At 41.1% G+C, this 13757-nt stretch overlaps 4 protein-coding genes across 6 annotated transcripts; 2 read left to right on the plus strand and 2 right to left on the minus strand.

The window, feature by feature from the left end:
* The first annotated feature begins 905 nt into the window (after nt 1–905).
* Nucleotides 906–3502, plus strand: LOC140778762 (galactoside 2-alpha-L-fucosyltransferase-like). The gene is made up of 2 exons (XM_073123622.1): nt 906–1227; nt 1898–3502. The coding sequence occupies exons 1-2, from the start codon at nt 1029–1031 to the stop codon at nt 3382–3384; spliced, it is 1686 nt and encodes a 561-aa protein (XP_072979723.1). The 5' UTR covers nt 906–1028; the 3' UTR covers nt 3385–3502.
* Nucleotides 3503–3950: 448 nt separating this feature from the next.
* LOC140778250 (galactoside 2-alpha-L-fucosyltransferase-like) lies at nt 3951–6896 on the plus strand. 2 transcript variants are annotated; one of them, XM_073122875.1, is made up of 2 exons: nt 3951–4385; nt 5251–6896. In XM_073122875.1, exons 1-2 carry the CDS (start codon nt 4169–4171, stop codon nt 6699–6701), a joined length of 1668 nt encoding a protein of 555 aa, XP_072978976.1. In that variant the 5' UTR covers nt 3951–4168; the 3' UTR covers nt 6702–6896. The 2 variants fall into 2 exon arrangements, with proteins under 2 accessions (XP_072978976.1, XP_072978977.1); XM_073122876.1 differs by having other exon boundaries at nt 3952–4385; nt 5248–6896.
* Nucleotides 6897–7098: 202 nt separating this feature from the next.
* On the minus strand, nt 7099–12181 carry LOC140777764 (protein WEAK CHLOROPLAST MOVEMENT UNDER BLUE LIGHT 1-like). 2 transcript variants are annotated; one of them, XM_073122105.1, is made up of 4 exons: nt 11179–12181; nt 9953–10213; nt 9691–9868; nt 7099–9110 (listed from the first exon to the last, which is right to left on the minus strand). In XM_073122105.1, the coding sequence occupies exons 2-4, from the start codon at nt 10156–10158 to the stop codon at nt 7299–7301; spliced, it is 2196 nt and encodes a 731-aa protein (XP_072978206.1). In that variant the 5' UTR covers nt 10159–10213; nt 11179–12181; the 3' UTR covers nt 7099–7298. The 2 variants fall into 2 exon arrangements, with proteins under 2 accessions (XP_072978206.1, XP_072978205.1); XM_073122104.1 differs by having other exon boundaries at nt 9953–12181.
* A 275-nt stretch (nt 12182–12456) lies between these two features.
* LOC140777765 (uncharacterized) lies at nt 12457–13422 on the minus strand. Its single transcript, XM_073122106.1, has one exon. The coding sequence runs from the start codon at nt 13339–13341 to the stop codon at nt 12664–12666; it is 678 nt and encodes a 225-aa protein (XP_072978207.1). The 5' UTR covers nt 13342–13422; the 3' UTR covers nt 12457–12663.
* Nucleotides 13423–13757: the final 335 nt, after the last annotated feature.

Consider the following 13757-nt stretch of genomic DNA (forward strand, 5'->3'; position numbering starts at 1 on the left):
AAACATTTGTTATAAGGCAGTTATGGTTTTGGGCTTAGTATATATATATATCCTGGGCCGGGCTCAGGTTAGTGAATAGCCCAAATCTCAACTATTACAGTCACTGTAGCAAAAAGCCTATTCCAAATAATATTTACCCAAGTAGGCATCCAGTCCGCACCGACAATATCCGACCGGCATTTCAGTTTCACCCCTACCGAAGTATTGTACCACATTGGAAGCACGTGCCTCGTGGTGTCGTGCAATCATCCCATCAACTATTTGGCAAAGAGAAAAAGAGCAAATTTTTTCCCCTTATAATAGAAAACATTAGAATGCTTCGAGCACCCCAACTTTGGGTTCCTTACTGGAAGGCAGAGGAAAAGTATATATTCCATTAAATGATTAAATCCCACTCCTCGATGCCACCGCATTGTATTCACAAAATATGAGGTGGCTTGTTAAGGAGACTTTTAAGAGGAAATTATAATCATTCTCGCATATTAGTCTAAATTAAGCACATAATAAAAAATAAATTTTATTATCGAGAGGAACGACAACCTAATAATCCCAGGCCCAGTACCATTAATAGGATTGTCTAATAATTAATAGTGTCGAACTCGGACGATACTTATGGTCCCCCGCCCTTTAATTTTAAAATTTTATCTTATTTATTATTAGTGCTAAATTATAGATAAATGATATTATTTGTCTATTAGTATTGCTATTTGGATTTAAAATTTGTTCCAAATATTATTCTCATTCTAATTTAATTTATGAAATAATTACATAGAGTATATATATATATATAACATATTTTTAAATTACAAATAATATTATATAATATTATATTCTTCTTTGGCCTCTCCTAACAATAAATCCAAGCTATGGCCGTGCACGTTCTGCGTCAGTAGCTGTAGCTCGACTACAAGTTGTATTCTACTCTCCTCTCGGCTCGAGAGGAGAAAATAAAAATTAGCGATTCGTAAGCTCGATCCGGAGGAAATCGGAGAAGAAACAGAGAGAGAGAGAGAGAGAGAGAGAGAGAGATGGATGCGAAGCGGGTGCGGAGGCAAGGAGAGGCAGATCAAGATCCGGAAATGGAGAAGGGGGAGAGGTGGAGAGTAGTGGAGGTGGCGCTCGTGGGCTTATTGATTACTCTGCCGCTTCTCGTGTTCCTCTTCGGCGGCCATTGGAGTACATCCGCGTTCTTCTCCCGGGGAGCTCCGCTCCCGGCGTCAACTAAAGGTACTACAACCATTTCCTACTCTTTGGTGTTTTTAGATTTGAGCCCTTGTTAATTATCACATACATGCAAATAAGGAGTTCTGAAGGGTTTATATGCAAAAGACAAAGCTTTTCCACCACTTTGTAGTTTTTGATCTGGGCATTTGTTTCTAGTTTAAGTTGAGCCCATTGATAAAATTAGTCAAACTAACTCTTTGCCACGATGAGACCAATAAAAAGTATTTGCTTGTCACCAACTTTGTGTCGATTGTGACTCGTGAGTAGTAGTGCAGAATGATGTTCTCCATTACGGTTTAAATGTGTCCCTAAAACTTGCGTGGAGAAGTCAACTGTATAGTTTTCCCTGATTGTATAATTATCCACTACCTGTTGATTATAAGAAACCGGCCAGTCCATTAAGTTTATAGTTTCGCATTTTAGATCTCCATAAACAAAACTCGATCGCAGTAATTTTTGGACAGTATGAACCCGGATTAATGTGTTTACAATTAACTCAGCTAAAGCACAATTGATTCATTATCCCAAAGCCTTTCTAATGATCATGATATGCATATTATTATCTTCTTGATTTAGTTCATTACAATCTAAGGGCACTTCCCTCATTGGTTTGCTTATCGTTTATAAATCATACTGTAGACTTATCTGGCAAACTTCATTGCGAAAATTGTAGGTTCTAGAAATGTTTCTTCCTCGTCTTCTGCTGCTGCTGCTGCTAGCCTTCCAACCATTCCAACACCAAAGAACATTCTTGGTGGATTACTTTCCCCTGCCTTCGATGAACATTCCTGTCTGAGCCGGTATAAGTCAGCATTGTATCGTAGAGCGTCGCCCTTTGCACCGTCCTCTTATCTTGTAGAGAGGCTTCGAAAGTATGAAGCTCTCCACAGGAAATGTGGCCCAAACAGCAGACGCTACCGGGAAGCAGTCGAACAGCTAAATGCTGGTCACAATTCACATGATTCGCAGTGCCAATATGTGGTTTGGTTCCCATGTAATGGCTTAGGCAACAGGATGTTAAGTTTGGCTGCTACATTCCTCTATGCTCTTCTCACAAATCGAGTCCTACTGACCTATGTACCTAAAGAACAAGCAAGCCTCTTCTGTGAGCCGTTCCCGGGAAGTTCTTGGGTTTTACCTCCGTATTTTCCAATTCAAAATTTCTACCGGTTTAACAGGGATTCTCCACAAAGTTATGCCAACATGCTAAAGAACAAGGTAATCAGCAATAATGTCAACGTCTCTGCGGAGTCTCTACCAGCGTACGTGTATTTCCACCTGGAGCAATTTCGCCTGCGGTTGGATAATAACATTTTCTGCGAAGATGATCAGTTAATCCTTGCAAAGTTCAACTGGATGATACTGAAATCAGATAGCTATTTCGTGCCGCCTCTCTTTCTAATGCCCATGTATGAAGATGAACTGCGTCGGTTGTTTCCAGCGAAAGAGTCTGTGTTCCACCATTTGGGACGATACCTTTTTCATCCTTCCAACTCGGTATGGGGAATAATTACAAGGTATTATGAATCGTATCTCACCAAGGCTGACGAGAGGCTCGGATTACAAATCAGAATATTTCCTGAGAAACCTATTTCTTTTGACGACATGTATGATCAACTATTCAAGTGTTTGATGAAAGAGGAGTTGCTACCTACAACCACTACTACGGAGTCATCGTCAAATTCATCTTCAACCATAAAAAGGTTAAAATCTGTTCTTGTGACTTCTCTATATTCTGGATACTACGAGAAGATCAAATCCATGTACTACGAGAACCCAACTTCTACTGGGGAGATCGTCGCAATTTATCAACCCAGCCATGAAGAATGGCAGCATTCAGAAGCACAGACGCACAACCAAAAGGCCTTGGCAGAGATGTTTCTATTGAGCTATAATGATAAAGTAGTAATAAGTGCTTGGTCTACATTCGGATACGTAGCTCACGGCCTTGCAGGTTTGAAGCCATGGATTCTACTCAGACCGGCATGGAATCAGAAGACAGCAGACCCTCCTTGCCTTCGAGCCATGTCAGTGGAGCCTTGCTTGCACTCACCCCCAAGCCTAGACTGCAAAGCTAAGAGGGATGTTGATCCAGGTGCTCTCGTACCACATGTAAGGCATTGTGAAGATGTGGGCCAAGGTCTTAAGTTAGTTGATTAATTATTTTGCTTGAGTAATCTATTCAAACATTTTATCCATGTAAGATCACATATCGAATAATTATATCAGCTTCATCAATCACATTTGTATATATATCTCCCCGCTAGATCCTCTTATGGAACAAATGATTGATTTAAGCCCCCTAAGATTCCGACTCTAATTGTGAGTAGGTTCACTGTTTGCATGATGGGAATATGATTCCTGGACAGTTACATCCAATGATAGAGGAAGGAATCTGGGCCTAACTTTGGAAAAAGCAGGCCCTTTTAGATCCTTTGACATAATGGCATGAAACCATAAACAAACTGTTTTTTCTTCTAATGAAATGATCCTCTCAATTAGTGGTGAAGCAAGTAAAAAGGAAATAGTAATTTCTGATACATAAATTAGAATATAGGCTAATCCTACCCAATAAAAAATGAGTCAATTTCTTCTAGAAAGGTGGTGGTCACTCTTAATTGACAGATTTTATAATTATAAAGCTGCAGCCTATTTTGAATTAATTATAAATCTCTCCAACCTCGCCGAACAATGTCGTTTTCTCTAAGTGCAATTAATTGGACTCCCCCTTTTCGCTAGACTGCTCCCCACGTTGCTATCCATAAACCAACTCTTCCCCATTTCTCAAGTCTTGCCCTCCATTAACTCCTTCCGTAAACCCCACCTTATAGATCCCGTCACTGGCCTCTACCTCTTGGCATTTCTTCGACCACCTTTTGGGAGACAAACGAACCCCTCCATGTCATAATCTTCGCCGCGGAGCTGAGTCGGATCGCCGCGGGTGATGGATATGAAGCGGATCAGGAGGCAGCAGCACGCTCCGGCGAGCCTACCCGACCCGGAGAACGGTAGGGCTTCTCCAAACGCGCCGGGAAAGAAGCCCGTGCCGGGGATCACGAGGGCGGCGTTGGCTCTCATCGGGTGCTTGATGCTTTTTTACCTCCTCATTGTGGTGTCGAGAGCTCGTCGGATCCCGTACGTGGATCCCCTTTGGCGAAATGGTAAATGCGGCTCACTCTTTTATTTTATTTTTATCTTAAAATCGTTATGCTGCTGCCCTCTACTTTTAAGAGGAACAAGACATTGTTGTACTTTTTTCTTCTTCTTTATTATGCCCGTTATTCCTTTTTCTGTGCTTTATTAAGTGGTATTAGATCCTCTTCTTGGAGCGGGGGAAATAAGATTTGGAACTAACTTTAGATTTGATCTATTTAAGATATTTTAGATATGCTGGCTAATTTAAAATAATAGTTTTTTTTCCTCTTTTTTCAAACAGTTGAATTCAAGCCGCAGCTAGTTGAAGTAGTTGATGATTAAACGTAAAAGAATCAATGTACTTTTTTTATCAGATGTGGGAACGGTTTGTTCTGATTTGGGTTTCAACATTTGTCTGTGTTTGCTTTGATTAGGAATTTGGCACCAGGTTTGATATTAGGTTGCTAATCGGATGTAAAATCTATCAATTCTTTTCGAGCTACTCATCTTTGAGCAGTACTCTAGCCAGCTCCGTATTGTTGGAAAAAGAAGTATGATGATGGAATGAATTAGCCTTCATTACCTATGCGGTTTTAATTTCATAAATAAATCTACTAATTATATGTAATCAATATATCTCATAATCTGACTTCATGTACGTACTGCATTAGACTATTAATTTCTTAAACTCCCACCATTAGGGTGTTTTATGCAAGCCTACGGTCACATTAGTTTCGCTCTTTTGATTCCCTAGATTGAGTAAATTCCCTATCGTATCTGCTGCAAATACAAAAAGTGTTGGTTTTATTGCTTCCTCTATTTTACTGTTATTGCAACACTCAGTTAGCTTATTCAAGTATCTTCAATTTGTACCCTTTTTGTGTTCAGAAGATGGTTCCTCTGCATCTAAATTCCAGAAGGACAAATTTCTTGGTGGTCTGCTGGCTGCTGGATTTGGTGAAGCATCCTGTCTGAGCAGGTATCAATCAGTATTCTATCGTAAAGAAACGGCTTACTTGCCTTCTTCCCGTCTGTTGGAAAAGCTAAGGAACCATGAAGCTTTACAAAGAAAATGTGGCCCAAATACTGAGTTTTATAAGAAAGCTGTAGGGCAGTTGAAGTCTGGTCAAGGCATTGAGAATACAGATTGCAAATATGTGGTATGGATATCATATAGTGGATTGGGTAACAGGATGTTATCAGTTGCTTCAGCATTTCTTTATGCTCTCCTCACAAACAGAGTCTTACTTATTGACAGAGGTGCCGACATGGCTGACCTTTTCTGTGAACCATTTCCTGAGACTTCTTGGCTACTACCTTTGGATTTCCCTGTAGCTGAGTTCAAAAACTTCAACATTACTACTTCTGCAAGCTATGGAAACATGCTAAAAGATAAGGTTATTAGTAACAATGTTGAGCATTCGTTAATGGGGTCATTGCCTGCTTTTAGTTATCTCCATCTAAGCCATGATTATGGTGACTATGACAAACTTTTTTTCTGCGAAGATGACCAGCATGTCCTTGAAAAGATCCCTTGGCTATTTCTGAGATCAGACAACTACTTTGTGCCATCCCTCTTTCTGATCCCAACTTATGAAGAACAACTAAGCCAGCTTTTTCCTGAGAAAGATACTGTTTTCCATCATCTGGGACGTTATCTTTTTCACCCGACGAATGCCGTATGGGGTTTAATTACAAGGTATTATCACTCCTATCTTGCTAAGGCTGACAAGAGTGTTGGCATTCAGGTCAGAGTCTTTGACACTGGAAGCGGTCCATTTGAGCATGTGTTGGATCAGATCCTTTCCTGTTCTCTGAAGGAAAAGTTGCTCCCTGACATCGCTTCGCAAGAACATGTGGTTTCTAGAACAAATATCGTATCAAAATCTGTTCTTATGACTTCTTTGAACTCTGGATACTATGAGAAAATCAGGAACATGTACTGGGAGCACCCAACTGCCAATGGTGAGATTATTAGCATCTATCAGCCAAGCTATGAAGGATATCAGCAGACAGAGAAGCAAATGCACAACATGAAAGCATGGGCAGAGATATATCTCTTGAGTTTAACTGATGTGTTAGTCACCAGTGCCTGGTCTACATTCGGGTATGTGGCTCAAGGTCTTGGAGGTCTAAAGCCATGGATTATGTTCAAACCTGAAAACCTGACAGCACCAGACCCACCCTGCCGGCAGGCCATGTCGACTGAGCCTTGTTTTCATGCTCCACCCTTTTACGATTGCAAAGCTAAGAAAGGTGTAGATACCGGGGCACTGGTCCCGCATGTGAGGCATTGTGAAGATATGAGCTGGGGTCTGAAGCTTGTTGATCAGAATAAGTAGTAGTAGATGCAGCGCATCACCTGCTTGCGTTCCATAAGATATAAAATCCTTGTATAATAAAATATTATACCTAGATTGTGGTGATTATTTGTTAGGTCCGAGTTCAAATGGTTTAGGCGTGTTTAAGTGACATAAGACATCATGAGAATGTAACGAAAAATGAGGAGGTAATCAAAGAAATATTATGGTTTTATCTACGTTTTTGTAATTATGGTGCTTATTTGCCATTGATTATTTATCGGGACAGCATACGGCAATGCAGTTATTTGTTTTATGATGGGGTTCTACGGAGAATTCTGAATATTCCTACCAGAGTATATGGTCCAAGTACATGACGACGTGCAGTGCAGTCACCTTGGCACTAATATATATATATATATCCGAACAACGATTTAATAATATTGTTTGTATAAGAAGAGGGAGAAAAAGGACAATAATTAAGAAGCTAATAATGTTGGACTAAATGTTACAACACGAATTAATGCATGTTAACAACATACTTCGAAACACGTATTTTTCTGTGGCAACGAAGCACTTATTAGCATGTATAAAAAAGAATACTAGCAACAGTAAAGTACACTGGAAAGAGTAGTTTCGTTACTTTAAAGACTGAGCCTTCTTTCTGACCAAAAACATGAGTATCCGCGGAAAGAATGATCTTCTCCTCGTCTTTGATTCATTTGTTTTGTATGATGGAGGACTCAAAGTAGGAGTATAAACACCTCCTGGAATGGTGCCTTCTTTACGTGATGTTTCTCTAGCTTCCTCAAATTTGGAATTATCATCCAAGTCTTGAGGAGCATCACTAGTTCTTCGTCGCTCATCGTGTTCAGCTCTCCACTTCCTCAACTCCTGTTCTATAGCCACCTTGCCTTTCTTCGCCTTCTCAGCCTTCTTCTCTGCATCTTTTAATGCTTTCTTCCGCTCGTTGATCTTTCTATTCGCCTCCTCTAATTTCTCTAAGCTTTTTGACTCAGATTCCTTTGCTGCTTTTATTTTCTCAATTGCAGCGATCACTCGCTTATTGGCAAGTTCCTCGGTCTTGTGAGCTTTCTTACTGAGTGCATAGTATTCTTCTATAGGAAGTGTTACGCCAGCCGCAGAGCCCTCAGTCTCATTTCCTGCAGCCTGTTCACTTTCTTCCAATGCTCTGACTGCTGCAAGTGCTAGCTTTTCTGATGCTTTAGCTGCCTCTATCTCCTGCAGCACAGCATTCAGTCTGATGTGCATGGTAGTGGATCCAGCCTTGGCTTGTTCTTCTTCTTCCTTCGCTTTCTTGAGCTCCTCACAGGCCATGTTTGCAGTTGACTTCGCTCGCTCTGTATCCTGATGTGCTTGCTGTAGTTCCTTTGATAGGTCCGCCGCCTTATCTCTGGCTTCCTTATCTCTCGTTAAAATTAATGTCAACCCGGTATTAATCCTGTTCAATTCTGCTTTAAGAGATGAAACTGATATAGATGCTAACCATTCCTTTTGCCGCATGGTGGTAAGGGCTGCACTCTCTCTCTCTAGTTCATCTTTTAATGTAGCAGCCACAGCTCTTAAACAGTTCACCTCATCTTTTGCCTTTTCAATATTAACCTTAACTCTCTCAAGCTCCTTTTTGGTCAGAGAGAGTGTCCCTTGAGTGTTCATCTGGGTCCCTTGCTCATCGGTTGGATTTTCTTCCACAATGATGGTTGATTCTTGACTCAACTTCCTTTCACTACAAGTAACTAATTCAGCTTTTAGAATAACCAACAATGCACATGCTGTTTCTAGTTTTGACTCGAGATCACTGGTCAATAGAAGATGCCCATTGAGCTGCTGTAGTTCCTCTTCAGCTTGCTTCAGTTGATTCTCCCAGGTAAGTTTCTCTTGCTTCCATGCCAGGGCCACATTAATTCTCTGCTCTTCTGCTTCAAGATGAGCAGCATGTGCAGAATCCAGCACCTCCTTCATTGTGATCAGTTCCAGGGTAAGATCCTCAACAGTCTTCTCAATCTCCTTGGATGCAGCAGTAGACTCTTTAGCTTTTTTTATTGCAATATCCCTTTCCTTCACTAAAGCAACGTAATCCTTTTGTAGAGTTTCTACCTCCTTCTTTACTAGTATGATATCTGCAATGGCTGTTGCATGCCTTTCTTTGGCAACCTCAAGTTGTGCCTTTGCAGCAACACTTTCATCACTTGCAATCCCTTGTTTCATCTCCTTGACCCTCAGTGCAGCAAGATCCGAGTCCTGCTTAGCCTGAGCCTCTTGTGTCTGCGCTTTCTCCAAGCTTAACTTGAGTTCTTCTAATAATCGCTTGGTGCTATCAAGCTCCTCTACTGCTTGTGCTTTAGCACTTTCTGAAGCTTCTGATCTTTTCCTGTACTGTGGGATCTCGTCTTGCATCCTGTCAAGTTCAAGTTCGATATATTTGCGCCTCTGTATACAATCAAAGGGTGAGCTAAAACATTCTTTCACCTCTGTATGATAAAGGAATAGAAGTGATATCGGATAGATAGAAATCTTGCGCCAGTTGATTGTTCGGTAATACCCTTACTAATTTCTGAAGAAAGAATATTAAAGTAGGCGTCTGAGGGACAGCATCTAACAAATCCAGTGATGGACAAATATACTTTGGCCCATGGATGTATAAGGAAAGGAAGAAAAATAATGCATTTTGCTCTTTGTTAGCCACCATAACGTTGATACCATTTTCAGCTTAACGAAAGAAAGCACAGGGAAAATGAGAAGACCCTAATGGAGGGAAATAACTAGCCACTGCTGAAACCGGATGTTGAAGTTTGTATTATCTCTATTTCTTGAATTATTTTGAACTAAATATTTAGAATTATCAAAGTTCATGATTGATCTGAAAGGAAAAGAAACCCATACTCATTTTAGCACTTGTATAAGAGAAATTGGAAATCCATTTTCAAGTAACAAATACTGCACAAGAGGAAATAAAAGCAGTGATACTGCAAAATAATGGCAAAATATTCGATATCGGAATAATTATTACCTCCAAAATCAAGGTCTTCTGAGCTTTCCAATCAACAATACCTCCAAACTTGCTGACAGCCTCCTTAACTGATTCAAAAGGTGCTGCAGTGTCAACAAGGATCCTATTGTCTATAATCTGATCCGAGTATTCAGAAAGTTTTGATGTCCCATTCTGTGCACTTCGAGCTTCCGTTTGACTGTGAACAAGCTCGATAATTAGAACATGCTGAATAGCTTCTCAATTTTGAGATTCTTAGAAATAATTTTGCCATTGCATGTACCTATTTTCACATTGGTGTTGTGCTCCTGGGGGACTTTGGACTTTGTCAGTAGTTTCAAGTTCCTTGGTAGACTCTGATGGAGAAAATTTAAGCACTCTGCTATCATGAACATCTTTTGGACTCGACATATTGGAAGCATTCATTTCATTATGCTGGTGATGAGGATCAAGCATTTCATCCCTTTCCAGTGAGAAATCTCTCAGCATCTTTTGTTCCCTCAATTCAAGAGCAGGTCTTATACTAAAATATCAGTATCTGATGCTATAAACCAAAAGAAACAAACAGTGATCAAGTTAACAATGTTTACTATTAAGCCATGCATGATTTGGTCTTACTACAGCCAGTAATGCCAATCAAGGAAGAGAAAAGTTCAGAAGGAAAAAAAGAAAAAGAAAAAAGAGAACAAACAAGAGAGAGTTTCATATGAAAGCTCTATCTAATTGCTAAGATCATTCCCACTATTTGGGCACCTTTTTGCCATTCTGTTCTGCTGAAACATCAATCCAACTTATGCAAAGATAACTTCCTAAAAGAAAGAATAAGCAAGATAAAAATCATTGGAATTTAAACAGGGGGAAAAAGGATCATCTGATAACAGGATAAATTTATATGGGGCAAAAAATCATCAGGAAAGGAGCATGATGAAATGTACTGCAAGTCAAGGCCAAAACAATTAATCAAACAAAGGAACTTAGCAAGCTTGCATGACACATTCTCAAAACTCTCTACATTGGATCATCCACTTAATCAAGTCGACTAAAAATACTCCAGGTTAATTTAGGAGAAATGGAAGCATGGAAAATTAAGCGAAAGTTAAATAGAATATAGACGACTGCTATAATATTTGTGGATTAAAAGAATGATAGCAGTAACAACAGAAGGGAAATAACGAGCCATCACCAACACCAACAGATCTATCTGCCTATCTTTCTTTATTTTTTTTCATCCATCATATGAATGAATCTACATTATCTTGTGGAAATTCGTAAATTCTTCACAAATCACCGTGCAAAGAAACTGGAATAATTCAATCTCTCCTCAAAAGAACCAATGCTTCCACCCATCAACAAATTGAAAACAAATATTTCTAGAGAAGCGCTGCTTCCTAACACCATTGCTCACATGAGAACATAAGCCATGTTTTTATATCTAGAAAATAGAAATAGGTAGCAACGAAAAGCGAAATATATTGTTTGAATGATAATACATATAAAAAGAAATCTTACTTGAATTCTCTTGTTCTCTGTTTCACCACATTCGAGGGAACAAGAAGATGAAAAAAGAAAAATATTGGAGGTCGGAGAGAGACAGAGACGCACTAAAAGAGCGGACCCACCGTATCTCCTGACCATTAGATTTTTATCTCCTTTTCGTCTTGTATATTTGGGAACTCCAAATTGGGAGCAGCAGGATAAATGGAATAATGGATAATAGATTTATATGATGTATAAATTAGTTAAAAAGAACAACGGAATTAGATTAGACTTATCCTTTCTGTTTGTTTGTTTTACATCTAATCCCTTTGTAACGCAAATAATGCCAGGTGTATTTCAGTTCTTTTTAAAGAGATCTCCAGATTTCATTCATCACAAGCCTGATAAGAAGAAAAAATTGACAAGCCCCACAAATTAGCAACAAAAAAACAAAAAAAAAAATTATATCAAACCCAAAAAAGCGAGGCGAAGGGCTTTCAGTGGCTCCATTTGTGACCCAGGCGGATCCAAGCTAAAACTGAAACACGCCACATAATAATCTACATAGAATAGAGGAAAAAAGAAAGAAAGAAATAAAATAAAAGAGTTGGCGCTTGCTACAACAGTAGCTACGGGGAGTCAATTGGCAGCGACGGGGAGGATGAGAGCGGAGAAGGCAGTGATGGCAGGCCGACGAGGCGTTCTCGCCGAGAAAGAAGAGCATCTCGGCATTAGAGCTGAGGCTAACTTCCAACCCATCCAGGAACAAATATTTGGGATCATAAAAGACTTGCGGAGGCTGACGAGCTCGGATACGTGGATAGAAGCCTCTCGGTCTAGGAGAGGAAAGAGGAGGGATGCCACATAGAGAAAACCCTCACGTCAAATGGAGAAGAAAAAAACTATCTAAAAATCCTAGCAGAGCGAGCTAGGGCCGGCGGCGGCGGCGGCGGCTATGCTTTAATCGGTCAGCGAGACGAACCAAGATAAGAAATCCAATCAGAATTTTCTTTTAGTGAAGTCCAATTGGAATTGGTTACTCTTTAAATATAACAGGAATAAATACTCGGGCCCCTCTAAAAGAGTATCGATATTGTTATATTGGGTTAGGCCCACGAAAGAAGAATGAAATCCAATTTTTAAGCAGAAGAGTGTGGGGTCCAACGTCTTTGTCTTCAACAGCAGAGAGGAATTGCTGAGGAAGCGCCACCCGGCACATGTTACGCTCTTTCTACGGTTTGTCCGCGCGATAGCCAGATATCCACCGCACGACTACACGCCTAGATGTAATAAGTACGATTAATGCCGGCGTTTAGTAAGTAATTAAATTTTTTTTTATTAAGTTGACCATTTCGGTTACAAAAGAAATCTCCCTAATATCGGAGACTTGAGTAGACGGTAATCTAACATTCTCAGGTATATTGACAAATTTAATTAAAACAAATAACAAATGTGTATAGTAATTAGTTCACTGAAACAACCACTCGTGTATGCTATGCTCATCATCAAATCTTAAAACTATGCTAAGGGAGGGAACCAAAGATCTCCATCATCCAGCGCTACCAAATCCTGCAACCCATCCCATAACTCCACCATCTCCTCCCATTGATCCAGTGCTCCATCTCCCACCTGCCTCTCTTGCTGCAGTTGCTGCTCTTTTCCGGTCTCTACTTGATAGGGAGGCGAGGGTGTAGAGGATTGGATGAGCTCACCTTCCTGAGCCGGAATTTGATCTGGGAATGGGAAATTGAGCTTGGCCCGCGCCCCGCGGAACTCGATTGCGGCGAGATCGTAAGCTCGAGCTGCTTCCTCCGCCGTCTCGAACGTGCCGAGCCACTTGCGCACCGCCCGCCGGGGGTCGCGTATCTCCGCCGCCCACTTCCCCCACGGACGCTGCCGCACTCCCCGGTACTTGTTTTTCTTCCTCCTCCTTTTCCCTTTCCCGCTCTCCGCAATCATCAACGCCGCCCCAGCCGCTGCTGCCGCCGCCGCCGCCGCCTCTGCTTGGCTAATTAGGAAAGCATCGTAGTGGGGAGGCACCACGGGCGCCGCGGTCGTGCAACCGGAGATCACATGGATGAGGGCGGAGACGATGATGGAGTCCTCTTGATCGCGAGGGAGTAGATTGCAGTTGGGTTTTTGGATCTGGGGCCTGAGATTCGGATGGTGATGGTGGAATTCTTGCTTTTGGACCATTTGGGGATTCTTGTTAGTGTTGAGCAATGGAACAGTGCGGAGGAGTAGTAGTAGTGAGCTGATAGCTTGATGGAAGAGCTGAAGGGGAGGAGGGGGACTATATATATGATGAAATTTGGAAGAACACCCCGCGGAATACAAACGCTTTTGGAACTGGGGATGTCTGACCACGTGCTAGAGAGCACGCAAATGAGAGCTGCTGCTGAGCTGGCTATTGTTTTTGGCGCGGTCCCGAAGTGGGCAATGCGAGACGCTGACCTAAATAAATGGTTTAGCTCACGGTGGACCATCTGAGCTGGCCCGCGGATAGGAATGTTGTCGTCTTATCGAGAGCGACTCTTTTAACAGTAAAATGAGAGAGACGAAAAGGGTTCGAGAATAGTCCACAGCCCGTGTGTGGATTGTGGAATGAGAGT

This window comes from Typha angustifolia, chromosome 15 (genome assembly GCF_048772165.1).
Source record: "Typha angustifolia cultivar Huaian chromosome 15, ASM4877216v1, whole genome shotgun sequence".
Lineage (NCBI taxonomy): Eukaryota > Viridiplantae > Streptophyta > Magnoliopsida > Poales > Typhaceae > Typha > Typha angustifolia.